The sequence below is a fragment of the Molothrus aeneus genome, chromosome Z (genome assembly GCF_037042795.1).
Source record: "Molothrus aeneus isolate 106 chromosome Z, BPBGC_Maene_1.0, whole genome shotgun sequence".
NCBI lineage: Eukaryota > Metazoa > Chordata > Aves > Passeriformes > Icteridae > Molothrus > Molothrus aeneus.
In genome coordinates, this window is record NC_089680.1 from 9,124,474 (window position 1) to 9,141,398 (window position 16,925).

The following is a 16,925-nucleotide window of genomic DNA, read 5'->3' on the forward strand; positions in this document are numbered from 1 at the left end:
CTGCATCCCCAGCGCCATGCACAGCCGTGCTCATCCCCGCGTTCCTCCGGCGCTGCCCAGGTCAGGCAGACCTCGTCACCTCCCCTGGCCCGGGCACGCTGACATCGGGACACTCAAGCCGCAGCTGCCAGCCGCCGCGGCTCCGGTTACAGCTCTATAAAGGGGTTTGGGATGCAGGCAGGGAGGCAGCTGGGCCGGGCATTTCGCAGCCCCGCAGCCATGGGGGGCGGCGCCTTCATCCTGGTCCTCGCCCTCGCCGTGGCCCTGGCACAGAGTGCTGCTCCTGCAGAGAGGAAGGTACGGGCATGGGTGACAATGGGAGCGTGGCAGACGTGGCAAGGGGATGCAGTGTGGGCAGCCAGGAGCTCTCCCTTAAATGCCATTTTAGGCTTAGACAAGCAGGAGAGCCTTGCAAGAGCCAAGTCCAGGCAGAGGGCAAGGTATCCCTGGATCCCCCTCAGCCACCTGGTGTCACCTCCAGAAGGATTTGTTCCCACAAGGGAGCGATGCACAGGGCATTCCTTCCCCTGGGGTTTGTGTCTGGGAGCACCATGCCTGTGGCATCCCCGCGATGTCTGGGTCTGGGTCTGGGTGTACCCTGCGTGCTGCAGGGCTGGGATATTCTGGCCTTGCTCCACCATGCCCTCAGCAGCACCCTGGGGCAGCATTTCCCCAAAGTGGGATTAGGGACAGCCAATGCCCTGCAGCTGCACTCACAGCAGGGCTTTGGCTCCCCTGGTGTGGGGCAGCAGCAGGGATGGGGTCCCTCTGCATGTGGGGGCACAGAGAGGATGTGGCTGTGTTCCTTCAGTGCCAGCTCAGCGGACTGTGGAGGAATGACCAGGACTCACTGATGGAGATTTCAGTGCTGAGGGACAACGGGGACTTCCATGGACAATACCTCACACGAGTCACCCTCTCCGGGGGCTGTGCCCAAGTCTCCCCGCTGAGGGGTGCCCAGCAGCAGCTTGGAGAGGAGGGCTGGCCCACCTTTGCCTTCACTGTGCGCTGGGACAAGTTCTCCAGTAAGTGCTGGGACACCTGGGGATGGCACGGCAGTGTCAATGGAAGCGACACTTGCAACCAGCAGGAATTTTCTTTCGCCAGGAATTCAGCTGGGTGATGCTCTGGTGCAGCTAAGCAGCAACAGCTGCGCAGCATGGTGCTAAGGGCAATGCTGGGCTTGAACAGGGGAGCCTCTCCTCACCCAGCATCCTTGGGGCATCCACGGTGGGTCCAGACCCTGTTAGCACAACTGGGATGTTGTGCTGCAAATCCTGCCTTACCTGAGGGAGCCACAGGGAAGGGCAGGACCCCCCCAGCATAGGTTTGGTGGTTCTGTGGCCACTGGAGCAGGAACACAGCTGTGTCTGGGAGGATATGGGGGAGGGGAAGAAGCCAGTTTCCCCACGGATCTCCCAATAAGTGCTTCCCCCCAGATGCCACCACCGCCTTCGTGGGGCAATGCTTTGTGGATGCAGGTGGAAAGGAGATGCTGAGCACCATGTGGCTGCTGCGTGAAGCTGTCGGGTCCCTTGAGGAGGACTGGAAAGCCACGAGGTAGTGGGGGGATATGGGCAACACTAATCCCACAGAGGGGTCCTCACTTGAGGAAACTTGGGGGGAATTCAGGGACACCCCATCACTGCTGCAAGCACTGGCAGCTCAGAGTGGGCAGTGTCTGTGGGTCATCCTACAGAAACTCACATCTTCTCACAGGGTGGGCAGAAATGTCTTCACACGCAAACGCACCACAAAAGGAAAGATCCTGTCGAACCTGTCCCTTCCCTGTGAGGCTGTGTCTTCACCAGGTCCGTGATGGGATGGTCTGGCTGCAGCCCAACCCCCTACAAGAAAGAAAAATCTGCCTCCCAGCTGAGAATAAAATTTTAAAATCATCAGCTGTTGCTGCCTTTTCTTAGAATCTGTCCTTGCTACACCTTCTGTCCCCAAAGATGCCCCTGCTGAGGTGAGGTCTCACCACTGCCCTTCTGCAGGGACATCTGCATCGCTCCCTGATCCCACCCATCTGCCTCCCTAGGCTCATTTCCCATCTCATCTAAACCCAAACTTCCCTCCTGTGTCATTCCCCACCTGCCTGATGGTGGCAGGGCTAGCAGCAGCTAGCTGAATTCAGCTCACTTCCTTGCAATGCCTTCATATCCATTCCCACCAGATCCTTTCCAGCACTGGGAATCCATGCTCTGTTGGATTGGGCAATGGAGGCAGCATTATCAGTAGATTTGAGATGCTGATTAATGTTGTGCTGTATGGCACCTCAAGTAAAATGTGCACAAGTTAAAGACCCATCCCATCCCATCCCATCCCATCCCATCCCATCCCATCCCATCCCATCCCATCCCATCCCATCCCATCCCATCCCATCCCATCCCATCCCATCCCATCCCCCTGGGTTGCATTCAGGGATTTTCCCCTTCTCCACTATTGCATTTTGGCAGTGTCTCTCTATTTCCCTCTGTGGACACCTGCCAAACTTAGTCAGCTCTTTTGGCACAAAGCTTTTGGCAGGTCCGTGGGTGAAGAGAAAGCCTCTTGCAGAAGTGTTACAAAAACACCCCAGCCCCAGGGATGACAGCACTGCAGCTGCACAGTCCATTAAGCCTGGCCCAGCACTAGCAAAGCTGCAGCATGGTGCCATGAAGTGGGGAGAAACCTGGCACCATCCTGGGATCTCTAACAAAGTGGTTTGTCCCTGCCAAACATCACAGAAAGGCAGGAGCTGGTGTCAGACCAAGAGAACAGAGTGTGGCATCCAGAACAACAGCAAAAGACTCCCCAGGGGGAATTTCTATGAGTACCTGTGATAGGCCATGAGTTTAGGACTGACAAAGACAAAAAGGAGGAGGGACATGTGAGGTGTGTTTTCCACTCAGCCCAGCTTTTCAGGTTACCTAAATGAGAGAGAGATGTGCTGAGCACAGGGTGCCAGGATGTGCCAGGGCTAGCAGTGGGCACTGAGAGGTGCCACCCCAAAGGGGCAGTGCTCCTCCCCCAGTTTGCACACTGCAGCCCTGTTGCCATGCCCTGCCCCAAACACTGTTGTCTTGAACACAACAGGTCTTGATTCAGCTGAGTCCCACCTGAATTTTCAGCTGCCACAGCCAAATGCCTGCTCCAGGCATCACAGCAAAGGCATGGCTCAGGAAGACAGGGGCAGTGCACGCTGCATTTTTCACATCAAAGGTCCTTTATAGCAGCCAATACGAGGAAGAAGTGTGAATGAAATGCTGGTTATCACACTCCGTGTGTTTAGCCAACACACTTGCTGGGACCTCAGTAACTCTGCTGCGGTTACTTCTTCCTCTAACTCTCACAAAAGTAAAAGCAAAAGCATCAGAACCAGCAACTGACATCCAGAAAAGGCTGGAGAAATGTTACTGCTTTTAAATGAGTAAACTTTCCCTTCTTTGCAGTGCTGCAGCATCCTGGTCAGGCAGTAGCAGCAGCAAAGCTGGGAGGGGGTACATGTTGAAATAGGTGGTAGTTTCTAGCCTTTGTGCATGGGAGGTAGATTCCCAAAGAAGGTATTGATGCTTTGCAGGTCACTATAGGGCCTTATAAAAAACTTGTGTCCCCACTCCTCTGCCCAGCCGTGCTTATTCCTGCATTCCTTCAGCCCTGACCAGGTCATGCAGACCTGCCCACCTCCCTCGCCTGTCCCGGGCACCCTGACATCAAGCCATTCATCTCACAGCTGCCATCCTGGTGCTGGTGGGGCTCCAGTTACAGCCCTATAAAGGGTGCCAGGCTGTAGGGCTGGGAGGAGCTCTTAGCAGCCTTGCAGCCATGGGGAGAAGTGCCTTTGCCCTGGTCCTCGCCCTTGCCCTGGCAGTGTGTGTGGCCCCTGTGGAGAGGAAGGTATGGGGACAGATGGCAGTGGGGATGTGGGGCTGACATCCTGCTAGACTCCAAAGTCTGCTGCTTGGGCACCATAGCTTAGCAGGGAGCCAGGGCTGGGCTGCTGGAGCTGGTGGGAACAGCACTGTGCTGCACTGAGGGAAGCTGCAATGAGGCTGGGAGGAAGGGACTGCTCCTGCAAGGTGCTTCTTGCTGCAGAAGTCGTTCAGAGGAAGGCAAACAACCATACCCCAGACAGCTCCTGTTTTCCCCCCCAGAGTGTAGGGAAAGCAGCACACCTGGTGCTTCAGCATGGGGGTCTCACTCTCCCTTGGTGGGTGAAACCATCCTGGACAGTGGCTGAGCTGGATTACAGCTCAGGCATGATGCTCACACTGAGATGGTGATGCCAGTGGCACATCAGGTCCGTGGCACACCACCCACTGCTGCAGACATCTCTGGGCAGAGCCAGGGTGAAGGGGTGGGAGCAGGTTGCTCCCCCCTGTCCCTCCCTCCAACCCAGCACACCGGCCTTGCAGTGCCTTCTCTCCGGGTCGTGGCGGAGTGACACCAGCTGCCGGATGGTTGTGTCCACCTTGGACAAGGACAATAGATTCTCCGGTTTTTACCTGCCGGGACCTGCTGCTGGCTACTCAGAACTCCTCACCTCACCACTGGAGGGGTCCCAACAAGATACAGAGCTGGTCCCACAGCCCACCTTCTCCTTCACTGTGAACTGGAGGCTCCAAGGTAGGCAGCAGGGGGACATCATCCTGCGGGCGGGGATGCCAGCAGGACACAGGGTGACCTTGTGCCTCTCTACCTGACTCACATCACCTTAAACGCTTCCAGACTCAGAGACTGCCCAGACAAGTGTCTTCCTGGGCCAGTGCTATGTGGACCCCAAGGGGGAGGAGACCCTGCATGCCCTGTGGCTCCTGCGAGAGGCAGCCGACAGTCCTGCAGAGGACTGGAAAGGCACCCGGTGAGTGCTGGGTCCCAGCCATTGCTCTGCCAGGGTCTTCTGCAACTCAGGCTGGAGAAGGGAGAAATCCCACAGGGTGAAGCAGGGGAGGACCATGAGGGTGGAATGGGTTTGTCACCAGTGATATGCAAGGGCTACGGAGCATCTGTGTAACATGATCCACCCCTGCATGCCAGATGTGCCTCAAGGTGGGGGATCCCTGGATGGGCTCTGGCCACAGAGAACCCTCTCTGGGGCCTTCTTTCCACTCTCCACAGCAGGAAGAGAAGGAAAAGATGTTAGCACCTAGCACAGCTTTTGCCATAGGCTGTTGGAACCTGTAGTACCTCAGTCAGCCACACAATGCTCCCCCTGGGCTTCCTCTCTACCCTCCAAAGCAGGCATGACCCCATCTGATTTGGTGTTTTCTGCAGGATTGGCACCAGCACCTTCACACGGATAAAATGACAGCAAGTGGGAAAATCCAGCGGGCTCAGGATTGCAAGGAGTGCCTAGGCAGACTTTGCCCACACCAGCATGCTGCACTTGAGGTGCAACCTCAGCCCAGAGGTTCATGCTTTCTTAGGCAAGTTCACCAGATGCAAAATAAAGAGTTTCTGTGGGGATGCGGGGCTTGGCTCTGTCTTCTGCCCTAACTCAAACTTGTGGGGTTTGTCTCACCCAGCAGCCACCCTCCCAGAGGGAGGTTTCATGCTGCACTGAGACTGAAAAAGACAAGGCTGAGGCCAGCAGAGTCCCTAGGGATGGCGACTGTCCCAGCTCCCCTCCCTGGCAGTGTGCAGCAGGATTGTGCCTGCAAACCTGATGCTATGCTCTGGGTAACACATCCCTAGGGGTCACTCCCAGATGTCCCTAGAGATGGGGGACAAACCGGGCTGTGGCCAGGCAGAAGGAACACCGCAGAACCTTCCCCGCGGGAGCACGGGAAGCTCTTGGGTGCGCGAACGGGGCGCTGCAAATGACCCTTGCAGAGCCGCCAGCCTCCGGTTCCCAGCCCTGGTGGATGTGCAGCCCTGGCCGGCTGCCAGCTGCCCTCCCATCCCAGGCCCGGGGAAAGCTCCCTAATACCCCGCCCCGAGAGTCCCTTCGGGACACCCCTCGGCTGTGTCCCCCGAGGAATGCGTGGGGGTGTGTCTCCAGCCAAGATGTCCAGACATCGCCAAGGAAAGAGAACAGGGGAAGGGCACATCTGGCACTGGCTGGACTTTTTTAGGCATCACAGCCCGACCTCTCTGCCTTCTGCCTTAGACACTTTGCCAAAGTGCTCCTAACATGACTCCTGGGGGTTCAGCAGGCCCAGGGATGAGGTGCCCAGCTGTGAGAGCTGGAAGGAGGCAGTGGCTCCATCACTGTATTTCCAGCTGCTTTTTAAACCAGTTTTCAGATGTTAGTTTCTCTGATTCCACCAATATCCAGCAGCTGGTGCTAGTGGATAAAAATAGGATGGATGATGACACAGGATTTAGATTTCCCTTGAAGAGGTGGATATATCTTGTTTCTGCTACTGACTGAATTTTCCATCTCTCTGAGAAACCCTAATTAATATTTTTTTTTAAAGGGCAAACCTGATTAGTTTAAAGCCACGATCAGGAAATGTTTTGCATTGCTTACATGGCCTAGGACTTCCTTAGCAATAGAAAGCAAATTTCATTTTATGTTTTCACAATTTTCAATACATCACTATCACGGAAAGGAGAAGATACTCTGATACTTAAGGAGTCACCAAGCAGAAAAGATTCTGTTTCCATCTGGCAACACCCATCTGGGACTTGCCAAGGACTGTCCAGGATATTTTGCCCTGAAAAGCTCATACTTCCAGTCTGCCATCATAGTCCCATGACACTGACAAAGGCATTTGCTGGGACACAGGGGAGATACAGGTCGACCTTGGGCATAACAGAGGGAACAAGGTGGGGACACAAGCTGGGACCATAACACTGACCTAAGGCAGAGTGTGGGGCTCTGTGTGCATCCAAGCAGCCCCAGTGCACATGCAGACCATGTTCTGACACCACAGCATGCTAGGAAAAAGAGCAGGGATCTGCAGCAAAGAAGACAAGGAGGGTGGCAAGAATATCAGTTGGCTCCTGCCCCTCTGCTTGATATAATCAAGTCCTCAGCCAAAAGACTCATTATGAGCTCTTTAATCACTGCTGTCCTTTAACTCAAGGCATGAGGTCCAGGCTGAGCTTCATTTGTGTCTCCAGAGCTGGTTGCTGTGGGACTGGCACAGGAACACAGGAAGCAATGTAATACAGCAGACTTGGGCCATTATGAGCTGAGACCATAGAGCAGTCCTCCCCAAAACTCCCAGCTCCTGGCTCCCTGCCTGCTCTCCCAGAGTTATCTCCCTTCCTGACATCTGGCCAAGCAAGCCAGACAGCTACAAAGAGCAATACTGACCCCATCATACCCAGGCAAACACCAGCTCACATGGCTGCTCCCAGGTTTCCTGGCAACGCCACCATGTATTACTTCAGATGGTTCATTTGATAATTGATTACTGCAGGGTCAGAGACACTGTGTAACATCTGTGACACTACACACTCTGGCCTTCAACTGCAAAAAATGAAACTAAAGGGGGAACAGACCATTACACACACTGACCCTGAACTGCAAAAATGAAAGTAGGATGGGAACAGAACATTACGTACCTTGGCTTCGAACTGCAAAAAAATGAAACTAAAGTGCTGAGGGGCATTACACATCCTGTCCTCAGACTGCAGAAAATTAAACTGAAGTGTGGACGGGGTCCTAGACCTTCCAGATGCCATGCATGCCTCCTGGGGAAAGCGTTCCAGTGGTTCCCTGGTGATGCTCAAGGGCTGTCAGTCCTGGCCAGGGTAGAGCTGTGACCCAGCCCTGTTGGGAGCATGCTGAGGCAGAGGCCCTGGATGAGCCTCTCCTTGGCTGTCTCCCCTGCGGACACAACACTGTCTCATATCTTGCTTGGTTTTGCTCCCTGGGTGAGATGCGAGTGTGAAGCTTCCTGCACTCCCTGCCTTGCTGAACTCCTGTGCCCCCACATCCTACAATGGGCTCTGCAGCCTGAGCTCAGGGTCTGCCAGGGCCTCTTGTGGACCCAGTGACCCCAACCAGACCCAGGGATAATCCTGAATTTAGTAACCCCGCAGCAGGCAAGGCCCACGCTGTGGCTGTTGCAGCACCCTGGCCCTGCTCCACTTCCTGCGATTGTGCAGCTCCCATTACGAAAGCAGCGGCGGGGCTGACACCGGCTCCTCACGCTTCCTCCAGGGGAAGCTGCTGCTTCCGCAGCGCAGGAGGCTTGCGTGTGCGTGGTGGGTGCTGGCTGCTCACCACATACACTTTTCTCCAAGAGTGCTTTTGCACCTTTGAAGCGGGGTGAGAGCAAAGCAGCAGCCCTGCAAACCCACACTGTGCCTCAACAAGCCCTTGTGCAGAGCCACAGCCAGGCGGACTTCCCCTGCATCGCTCTGAGAGGGACTGCCCCCGAACCTCCCCTGGGTTTCTCCCACAAGGCTCCCAGCCCCAGGTAGAGCCCCCAGCAGCCCAGCACCCTGCCAAAACAACCAGAGAGGACGCAGTCACACACCATCAATATTTATTTAGACTCTATTAATAAGGAAGCTATTCATTATTATTCTGATCCAATTTGAAGCTATCCCTGCTCATTGCACGGAGAACCGGACTAGATGACCTTTAGAGGCCCCTTCCAATCCAAACCATTCTATATGACTCTATGGAATGTTCTGCAGTAGGACAAGGAGATGTCTACAGGTACCACTAAGCTGCACTCTGGCAAAGACACTGCTCACCAGCTCAAAGTGTTTCTGTTCAACCCAGAACCATTGACTGCATCACCAGCCAGCACAGCAAGGCTTGGGCACACAAGGACATGGCTTTGAAACTGTCCTGTGGCCAGGAATGCCTTCAAAAGAGCAAGCAGCTCTACTGCTCTCTGAATGTGCTGCCTCAGCAGTCTGGCTCAAGGCATGCTTGCTCCCTGAAGCCCAAAAGCCTGCAGATGAAAGGCTCAGCCCTAACAGTAGGCAAACAGCACACATGACTCAGGAAGGACTCCACATTACCTCCTCTAGCCAGGCTGGGAGATGTGGCCATGGCTCAAAAGCTAGCAGGAACAGGCGACATGCTGGGTCTGTTGCAGCAGCAGGCAGGACTACTACTGTGAGAACACTGAAGGTCAAATTGCTACCTCACACCTTAGAAATCAGGCAGCACTGCAGGATTAAGGGGCACTGACACGGAACATATGTTTGGGGTCACAACACAGACTAGGAAGTGCCTTCATCTCCAGCTGGGCAGTGAAGAAGCAGGGCAGCAGCCTCCACTGCCAGCTGCATCCAGTCAGACCAAGTACTGGCACCTCAGTCCAACTGCCTCCACTCTCCCTGCCACAGCTCATCCCTACAAGCCACCAGATGCACTCTGGGCTGCAAGCCACATCAGCAGCCATAGTGAAATTCTCAGAATTTCCTGTCCCATCTCAGATGGAATCGGATAAAAAATGTCAGATCAATTCCTTCCTGGTAAACCCTCTGAGTCACTGGCAATGAGGAGAGTATTCAGAAGAAACTGCTTGGATAGATAATCTGTTACTGCAGATCTGTCCCTGCTCCACGGGATGCCCAGTATCATCCCAAGGAGCAGGATGCAGCACTGGTCACATCTCATTGGCATGGTGCTGCTGGATGAGAACTCGGTCAGGGTTTTCTACCCACTCCTGACCCTTGGATTTCCATGGCACCAACACTGCTGCCGGCAAAGGATCACTCTGGGGTGAGCCTGGCTTGGAGCCTGCTGCTCCTGGAAGATCAGAGGATGAGTTGCTGTTGAAAGATCTAGAACTGGAGTTAAGTGGACCCTGCCTCTCTTCCCATGATTGACTGAGGTTGCCCAACAGCAAGGAGCCTCCAGGATCTGGGCTGAAGCCCTCCAGCTCAGTGTCATGCTGCACATCAGGTGCTCCCTGGTTCGGAAACTCGCGGATCTGCCGTGACAGCACTGTAAGAGAGGTAGAACCAACCCTGTCATTTCCAGCCTCCCACCCTCCTGTGCTAAGCATGGAGCTACCACAGAGTCCAGGAGAGAGGACAAACTGTTTAACCAGGACTTCCTCTTCCCAGGGGAGGCGGGGAGAGGATGCTGCACAGCTGCCAGGCACAAGCACAGTTTGTGCTCCAAGAGGGACCGGAACTCTCCTGTCCTTGCACCGCCCCTGGCACAGGGCCCTGCTTTCAGGCAGGCCTCTGCAGCAGGGCTGAGGAAGAGTCCAGAGCTGGGGCAAGACAAACCTAGTGGTCACCCCAGGGAAGGGGATGCTGAGCTGGAAGCGCCCCCACAGTTCAGGCTGTCTCTGGGGAAGGCAGCACTTCACCTGGAGCCACACCTCAGCCCCAGCCTGGACCACTCACTCACCCTTGAGCTCCTGCTGTGGCTCTACGCTCCCAGGTAAGCGGATGCTGGGGGACAGAACAAGGCAGAAGGACAGAACCAGGATCTGGAAACAGAAAGATCAGCACATCTCAGCAAAGGAGATGGACAGGCATCACTAAATGCAATAAATACCTCTCTCCCAAACTTGTGAGGACAGCAGGGACTCCTCCACAGAAGCCACTTACCATGGTACAGGTTTTTCTTCTGGTAGTTTTGGGGGCAGACCGTCTCACCAAGGCCTGCAGTTTCTGCAACTGCCTGAGCAGTGACCTGCAGCAGAGCACGAAATGCAGGTTAGCACAGCAGGTGGACCTACACCTGCACATTTCCCTCCACCCTCTGCAGCTAGGGACAGGCCACAGTCCTGAGAACAGGAACAGCCTTCCCCACCACTTCTCCTGCCAAACTCAACAAGACAAACTCACATGTTCTGCTTCTGCAGTTGCTGCACCTTCTTCTCCAGTTCATGGTTTTCAGCTGTGCAGGCTGCCACCCTTCCCATGAAAGATGAGAGGTGTGGGGGAAAACCAGAGAGATTTTGTTGGTCAACAGTGCAGATTTTACATCAGTCACCATCTCTGGGTGGCTGGGCAGACAAAATTGGTCCTGGGGTCCACCTGGTATCATGTGCAGCAAAGCCCAGAGAGCACCACTTCATATCAGATATGGGCAGGAATGAAGCCTGCCAGTCTTGCAGAGAAGCAAGATTGATTGAATCCAGTTGATTAACCCCTATGGATGCTCCCTCCTAGCAGCACACCAGCCCTGCAGATCTGTGACATCAGGCTGTATTACTAACTAGCCTGACCTGAAAACACATTCATCCTTGCAGGTCAGCTACCTGGCTTGAACAGAGCAAGCTCTTGGCCATCTCCAAGCACAAGAGCACCGAACAGGCTTCACCCTGATGTTCTGAACCCTCTGCAGGGAGCTCTTGCCGCACAGGGCTAGCCTCACTTTTTGCTCCGGGTGACAGGAGCCCAGCAGCTGAACAGCACAGCAGCTTGTGACAGGCACCCCCTGATCCCAGACCTGGCAAAGTGGTCAGCACAACTAAGGCCATGCAGGTGGGGAGCAGCTATTCTGTGACCCAACAAGTCACGTATTCATTCCCTGACCCTTGTTATCAGGCACTGAAGGTCCTGTGCAACAAGTACCAAAGCAAACAGATTTCTTCTTCCTCTCCTTGCCAGCCTGAAAGTCCCTGGGCACAGGCCCTTCCCTTACCAGTCTTGAAGGTCACAGGCACACAGCCAGCTCTGTGTTGCAGAGAGCCCTATCACAGAGCAGGGAAGCACAACAGCACAGAGTGCACTGTCCACAAAATCAAGCAATTAGAAAGTCCTAAGGGCACCTTGGGAGTAGAATTTCTGCTGGACAGCTCAGGATCCCTCTGCTCAAGGACACATCTACCAATGCCTGCTTCCTCCCATGACTGAGGGAGAGACTTGTATTATTTGTATCATTTTTGAATCTACATTATGATCATTATATTAATACACAGAACCATCTACTAAGATCTGATCCAATCTGCAGGGGGCCTGGGTGACTAGAAATTTTAAGTTAAGAGGTATTAGAATGAAGGTGATTAGAAATTTTAAGTTAAGTTGTATGATAGATCCTGTATTACAGTGGTTATAGACTGTACTACATTGATTCTGCTTGTAGAAAAACTCTGCCACTCTAATCACAAATCGTCTGCTATACTAATTGTAACATGATAGGAAAACGAGGTTCTGGCTGAAATGACAATTTAGTGCCATCATCATTCTGCCAAGGATCCATAAAAGAACATATGGGTCCCCTCAGGGTTGGACGACACTGCTGTGTGAGCATACCTGTTTTCCAGGCCATCCACATAGATCTTCCTCCGGCGACGACTATCCTGAGCTGCCTGCTTGTTCCGAATCTTACGACGCACTTTCCTCAGAACTCGCTCCTCAGCCTGCAAGGGTCACCTCATTAACAGCAATGCCAGGGTGCTGGCAATCCCACCCTCTCAGACCACCCTCAAATATAGCACAGCCCTAGTGCTCATGTCCTCTGTCCTTCCCACACTACTGAATAAACAGCAAGGCAAACCCTGGCCTGCTGATGCAGCCAGCAGCTTCCATGACTTAGCAAAAGTGAGGTGTACCTAAGGAAAATGAAAAGCACACAGACCACAAGCCACTAGGCAAGCAGGAAAAAAATAGCTGGAGGCACTTGTGGTGTAACTGCCTCCTGCAAACAGCCATGAGTAGGGAGACTGACAGCAGCCAGAAGCTGCTGTGCACATGGATGAAACCCTGGACTCAAAAGAAGAAAAAGGACAGCAAGCCCAGATGAACACTACCCTGAATGCAGCACCTGGACACCAATATTCTCATCAAGGCACTGTCCTGCAGTTTCAAACCCCTACACTACCCGATACATTTGAGTGGTCTGTTTTGTTCCAGTGAGGACTCACTTTGGTCAGTGGCAGACAGGTTGGTAATATAACACCTTCTTTCTCCAGAAGCTGCTTCTCCTCCTCTGTCAGGACCAGCTCTGGGAAGTCAGACTAGAAAACAGCAAAAAAAAGCCTACTGAGAATGTATAATACAGGGAGTCCATCCTGGGCCAGCAAGGGCATGCAGCAAACACAAAGAACTGGAATCAGCTCTCCCAAAGTAATGTCATGCTTTCCCTCAGCAATACCCCTCATAGGAGTCAAGTCAGAAGAGAAGGAGAGATGTGAGAAGCAAAGGCTGGGGTCCACAGGCATGGGAGTCAGTACCTGTACCATGGATCCAGGCACAAGCTGGGGTTCATCTTCCACAGCAACAGCAACGGGGGAAGTGGTGCTCTGTTCCAGTGCCTGACTTGTGCCTTCCAAACCCACCCATGCCCCTGGGGAAGGAAAGACAAGTCAAATGCCGGGCCCCACTGAGGCAGCACCTGACGAGCCAGCTTTGAGTGGCATGAAATAGCAATTTTACAACAGCAGAAAGCCTCTACTCTTAGCTCCCTCCATCTCTGCCCACCAAAACAAACCAGTATGGGACTGCTTTTCTCTTTTCTGCCTGCAGCCAGGGCAGAAAGAGTCCATACACATCACTCACCTAGCTCAATGGTAACATCTCCTTCGGTCATGTCAGACCTCACACTTTCCAGTGCAGGCCAGTCCTGGTGAAGGGAGTAGTTATGATCAACCAGCACAATGTCTTGGCTGGCAAAATTGTTACCAAGGCAACGGGAGAGATGCTGATCCTCAGAAATGCTGTTGTCATTGTTGGCAGGCAAATAACTGACCCTGTCTGGTTCATCTTCTAAAGGGCTCAGCAGTGAGCTGATGAAGTCATCCATCTCCTTGTCCAGGAGCTGCAGAGGAACAGCTGTTACTCAGCAGGGAGACAAACCTCCTAAACCTCAGCTCAGCAGCAATTCCTCACAAAGAACTCACCTCAGGCATTGGCAGGCCCCAGTCTTCCAGCAGACAATTCTGCCCCCCTGGGATTTCAGGGCAGGGAGCATCATCCTTCAAAAGAAAGTCAAGCAGATCCACATCTGCCAGGGCATCCAGTTCCTCTGGGCACGACATCTGAGCATGACACCCAAAGTGAGCACAGGCACAACGGGAGACACCAGCCTTGCTTTAAGGTGTCCCTCAGACCCTATAGACAAAGTATCGCCATGCAATGTCAACAGCAGGGATGGCCAGTTCACTTCTCCAGCCAGGCTATTACAGCACCACCAGTGACAACAATACAGCATTTTCCCCACAAGATTATTGGGACCCAGCCACAGGACCCACGCTCCATCCACCCAGAGCATAAAAGCTGCAGGAAGGAGAGGAAAAGTGAAACAATCCCAGGCTTAATGGTGTGGAGAGCATGCAAGATTCTGCTGTTCCACAGAAGCCTGAAGGTGCCATAACCCCTGGTGTGCAGCCAGCAGGGAGAGCTTCCCGTCCCATGAAAATTAAGAACAGTCATTGTTGAGGTTTTAACTAAAGGGATTCTGTTAATGATTAAATTATGATAAAATGCTAAGTAATCAATGACTGAACAAAAAGCAAATGGCAATCAAACGGTGTTTAAGTGATCACTGAACAGTGATTAATGAGTGATCTGACAGACTTAGATGACAACTTAGCAATTCAGACAGCTGTAAAACGTTGTTAACACACTTGTAATAAATAAGTGGATATTGTAATAAATAAATAGATGGATATATATTAATGTCATTAGCACACAATATACCTTTAGGCTGAAAGTAAAATACTCCTTACCTCGCTGTAGAGATCAGACACTGGTAAAGTGTCTCTCAGCCCTGAGGAGTGACCTGGAGAGCTGTTCCTGCTGCCAGGGACGTCAGGGCCTGGCTGCAGGAGAGCAGCAGAGCTCAGTGGCTGGAGGCGGCCACAGGTACTCGGAGGGCAGAGTGAGGGACTTGCAGCCAAACCCTGCCTGGCCCTTGTGCACCTGTGTGGCTGTGGCAGCTTTAGCTCTGTCTGGTCCCAGCTCGGGCTGCTGCTGTTAGGTCCTGACAAGACATGGCCCAGGAGCCTCGGTCCCTGAGGAGATGAGGCCCCGCATGGCTCTCACCGGGATCAGCCCGGCCGGCTCGTGGGCGGTGCCTGAGCCCCGGCACCGCTCAGGCTGTCAGAGCGCAGGCATCCATTGCACCTCTCCATCAGCACTGCTAAGCTTTCACATCTAGCTGTCAAGTGTCACGGTCTGGGAAAAAAAACAAAAACAAAAAAAAAACAAAACACAAAAAACACAAAAAACCCCATAAAAATAGAATACCACCAAAACCACCTGAAACCCCGCCCAAAACGAGAAGGTCAGGGTAGTGCCCAGCCAGGGCGGCTGCGCCAGCTGATTGAGGGAAGAGCTGTCAGCAGAAAGTTCAGCAACAAGACGAAGAGGAGCCGGGCAAATCCAGGCAAGGGCCGATGGCTTCCACAGGAGCAGCTTCCCCCCCAGGGAGTGTGCGCCGGGCAGGCAGCAGGGCCAGCACAGGAACAGGAGGAGCAGGTGCGGCAGAAGGAGCGCAGGGGCCGGGACACCCACCCGAGAAGAACCAAGCAGCCCATCTCAGCCCCGGCCGGGCCTCCTGGACCCTCCCAGCAGTGGAGCCCCCAGCCGCGGCCGCGGCCGAGCCCGGCGCCCCTCCGCCCCTCACCTCAGCCTCAGCCTCAGCCTCGCCGCACCCAACGCAGGGCGGTGACGTCAGCCGGTCTCAAGGAGCGCCAGCGCGCACCGTCCCTCCCCCTCTCGCGCTGACGCCCCGGTCGCTCATTGGTTGGGGGAGGAGAGGGGGGGAGGGGGGCCGGGAGCGCGCGGGGGCGGTGGGAGCGCGGGCGGGCGGGGAAAGGAGGGGAGAGGAGGGGATGGGAGAGACGGGTAGAGGGGTCATGCGAGGCCCCAGGGGTGTCCTGGGGCGGGTGGGCGCCCGGGGGTGCGGTGCAGTACCCGGGGGGTGCGGAGCAGCGGGTGGAGTACGGCCACGGTGCGCGGGCGCGGAATCGTGCCCAGCCCCGGGGCGTCGGGCCGGGCCCCGCGGGCACAGAGCAGCGCTGTCCGTGGGAGTGGGATGCCCGTGGCGCGGTGTCCGGATGGAGCGTAGCCTCGGGACACCGTGCACTGCCGCGCCGTGTCACCCGGCAGCGCGCCGTGTTCTGGCGCATGCGCAGCGGGGGGGGGGGCGGGAAGCGGGCGGTGCCGCCTGCTCAGCTCCCCTCAGCGTCGCGGGGCCGCCGCGCTGCTCCTGCCCGCGCAAAGGTACGGGGACGGGGGACGGAGGACACACGGTGTCCCGGTAACCGGGGAGGGGGGGCTGCAAAGTGGGGTGCTGCGGACTGGCAGCGTCCTGGCTCTCGGGAGGCTGCCGGAAACGGATGTCCCGGGGACCCTTCCCTGCACCCCGCCCGGTAAATGGCGGGGAGGCAGGGAGGAAGCAGCTTTCCGGTTACCGGGGTTTCCCTGCTCCAACCGGGGCTTGTCCGCGGGGCTGCGGTGACCCGAGGGCTTCCGGGGTTCACTCTGGCATGCCCAGATCGCCCGTGGGGCCAGCGCCACCCGGAGGCTCCGGGGCAGCAGGGAATGGCGCGGCCACGTTATCCCCGGCGCTGCCCTTGCCCTGCCTCACCAGGCTCGGGCCTGGAGTCCACCGTGGCGAGGCCCGGGCCAGCATCCTCACCTCGGGGGTTCCTGGGGACCGAACTGGACGAGCCTGGCCGTGGCCGAGGGTCCGCGGTCCGTGGGGACTTTGGGGCAGGCCAGGCGCTCCGCTCACCCTGCCGGGACGTGGGGAAGAGCGAGTGGCAAGGGTGTCTGTGTTCTGCTGCGTGGTTTTGGGTGGGATACGAGGGCACAGCGCTTCTCATGGCCACAGCGAAGCCGGGGTGGTCACCGCAACAGTTCCCACCAGGACACACAGCTGGCCATAGGCCCCGGGATGGGGCGCTGGGGTGGTTCCCAAGCAGGGTGGGACTGGCCCCAGTCGGGGAAGGCGTGGGTCCCCCCCTTGTCCCGGCCGAAGCAACTGACCAAGCAGGGGGAAACACTGCCCCATCCTCTGGCTGTTTGTTCCCTGCCGGATCCTGCCCCAGCCCCTGCAAATTCCCCATCCCTTTGAATCTGCCGGCAGGATGTCTACATGCTTCTGCCGTGGCTTC

The 16,925-nt window shown here is 55.4% G+C and overlaps 3 protein-coding genes across 5 annotated transcripts; 2 read left to right on the forward strand and 1 right to left on the reverse strand.

The window, feature by feature from the left end:
• Positions 1-219: 219 nt before the first annotated feature.
• On the forward strand, positions 220-1,819 carry LOC136569266 (avidin-like). The gene is made up of 4 exons (XM_066569629.1): positions 220-297; positions 812-1,025; positions 1,440-1,560; positions 1,720-1,819. The coding sequence occupies exons 1-4, from the start codon at positions 220-222 to the stop codon at positions 1,817-1,819; spliced, it is 513 nt and encodes a 170-aa protein (XP_066425726.1).
• Positions 1,820-3,807: 1,988 nt separating this feature from the next.
• Positions 3,808-5,290, forward strand: LOC136568600 (avidin-like). Its single transcript, XM_066568661.1, has 4 exons — positions 3,808-3,879; positions 4,398-4,608; positions 4,711-4,843; positions 5,257-5,290. The coding sequence occupies exons 1-4, from the start codon at positions 3,808-3,810 to the stop codon at positions 5,288-5,290; spliced, it is 450 nt and encodes a 149-aa protein (XP_066424758.1).
• A 3,119-nt stretch (positions 5,291-8,409) lies between these two features.
• On the reverse strand, positions 8,410-15,497 carry CREB3 (cAMP responsive element binding protein 3). Of its 3 annotated transcripts, none has more exons than XM_066569169.1 (11): positions 15,431-15,497; positions 14,532-14,979; positions 13,704-13,841; positions 13,363-13,621; positions 13,038-13,150; positions 12,729-12,821; positions 12,118-12,224; positions 10,705-10,773; positions 10,465-10,549; positions 10,262-10,343; positions 8,410-9,847 (listed from the first exon to the last, which is right to left on the reverse strand). In XM_066569169.1, the coding sequence occupies exons 3-11, from the start codon at positions 13,839-13,841 to the stop codon at positions 9,507-9,509; spliced, it is 1,287 nt and encodes a 428-aa protein (XP_066425266.1). In that variant the 5' UTR covers positions 14,532-14,979; positions 15,431-15,497; the 3' UTR covers positions 8,410-9,506. The 3 variants fall into 3 exon arrangements, with proteins under 3 accessions (XP_066425266.1, XP_066425268.1, XP_066425267.1); XM_066569171.1 differs by having other exon boundaries at positions 13,704-13,914; XM_066569170.1 differs by having other exon boundaries at positions 15,437-15,456.
• Between the last annotated feature and the right edge of the window lie 1,428 nt (positions 15,498-16,925).

Bases quoted from the DNA above. Each gene is read 5' to 3' on its own strand.
- LOC136569266 (XM_066569629.1), top strand. From the start codon at position 220: ATGGGGGGCGGCGCCTTCATCCTGGTCCTCGCCCTCGCCGTGGCCCTG. The intron at 1,026-1,439 runs GTAAGTGCTGGG...GCTTCCCCCCAG, and splicing joins GCGCTGGGACAAGTTCTCCA to ATGCCACCACCGCCTTCGTG. The intron at 1,561-1,719 runs GTAGTGGGGGGA...ATCTTCTCACAG, and splicing joins GAGGACTGGAAAGCCACGAG to GGTGGGCAGAAATGTCTTCA.
- LOC136568600 (XM_066568661.1), top strand. From the start codon at position 3,808: ATGGGGAGAAGTGCCTTTGCCCTGGTCCTCGCCCTTGCCCTGGCAGTG. The intron at 4,609-4,710 runs GTAGGCAGCAGG...AAACGCTTCCAG, and splicing joins TGTGAACTGGAGGCTCCAAG to ACTCAGAGACTGCCCAGACA. The intron at 4,844-5,256 runs GTGAGTGCTGGG...TGTTTTCTGCAG, and splicing joins GAGGACTGGAAAGGCACCCG to GATTGGCACCAGCACCTTCA.
- CREB3 (XM_066569169.1), bottom strand. From the start codon at position 13,841: ATGTCGTGCCCAGAGGAACTGGATGCCCTGGCAGATGTGGATCTGCTT. The intron at 13,622-13,703 runs GTGAGTTCTTTG...GTTCCTCTGCAG, and splicing joins GGGGCCTGCCAATGCCTGAG to CTCCTGGACAAGGAGATGGA. The intron at 10,774-12,117 runs GTATGCTCACAC...TTTCATGGGAAG, and splicing joins GTGGATGGCCTGGAAAACAG to GGTGGCAGCCTGCACAGCTG.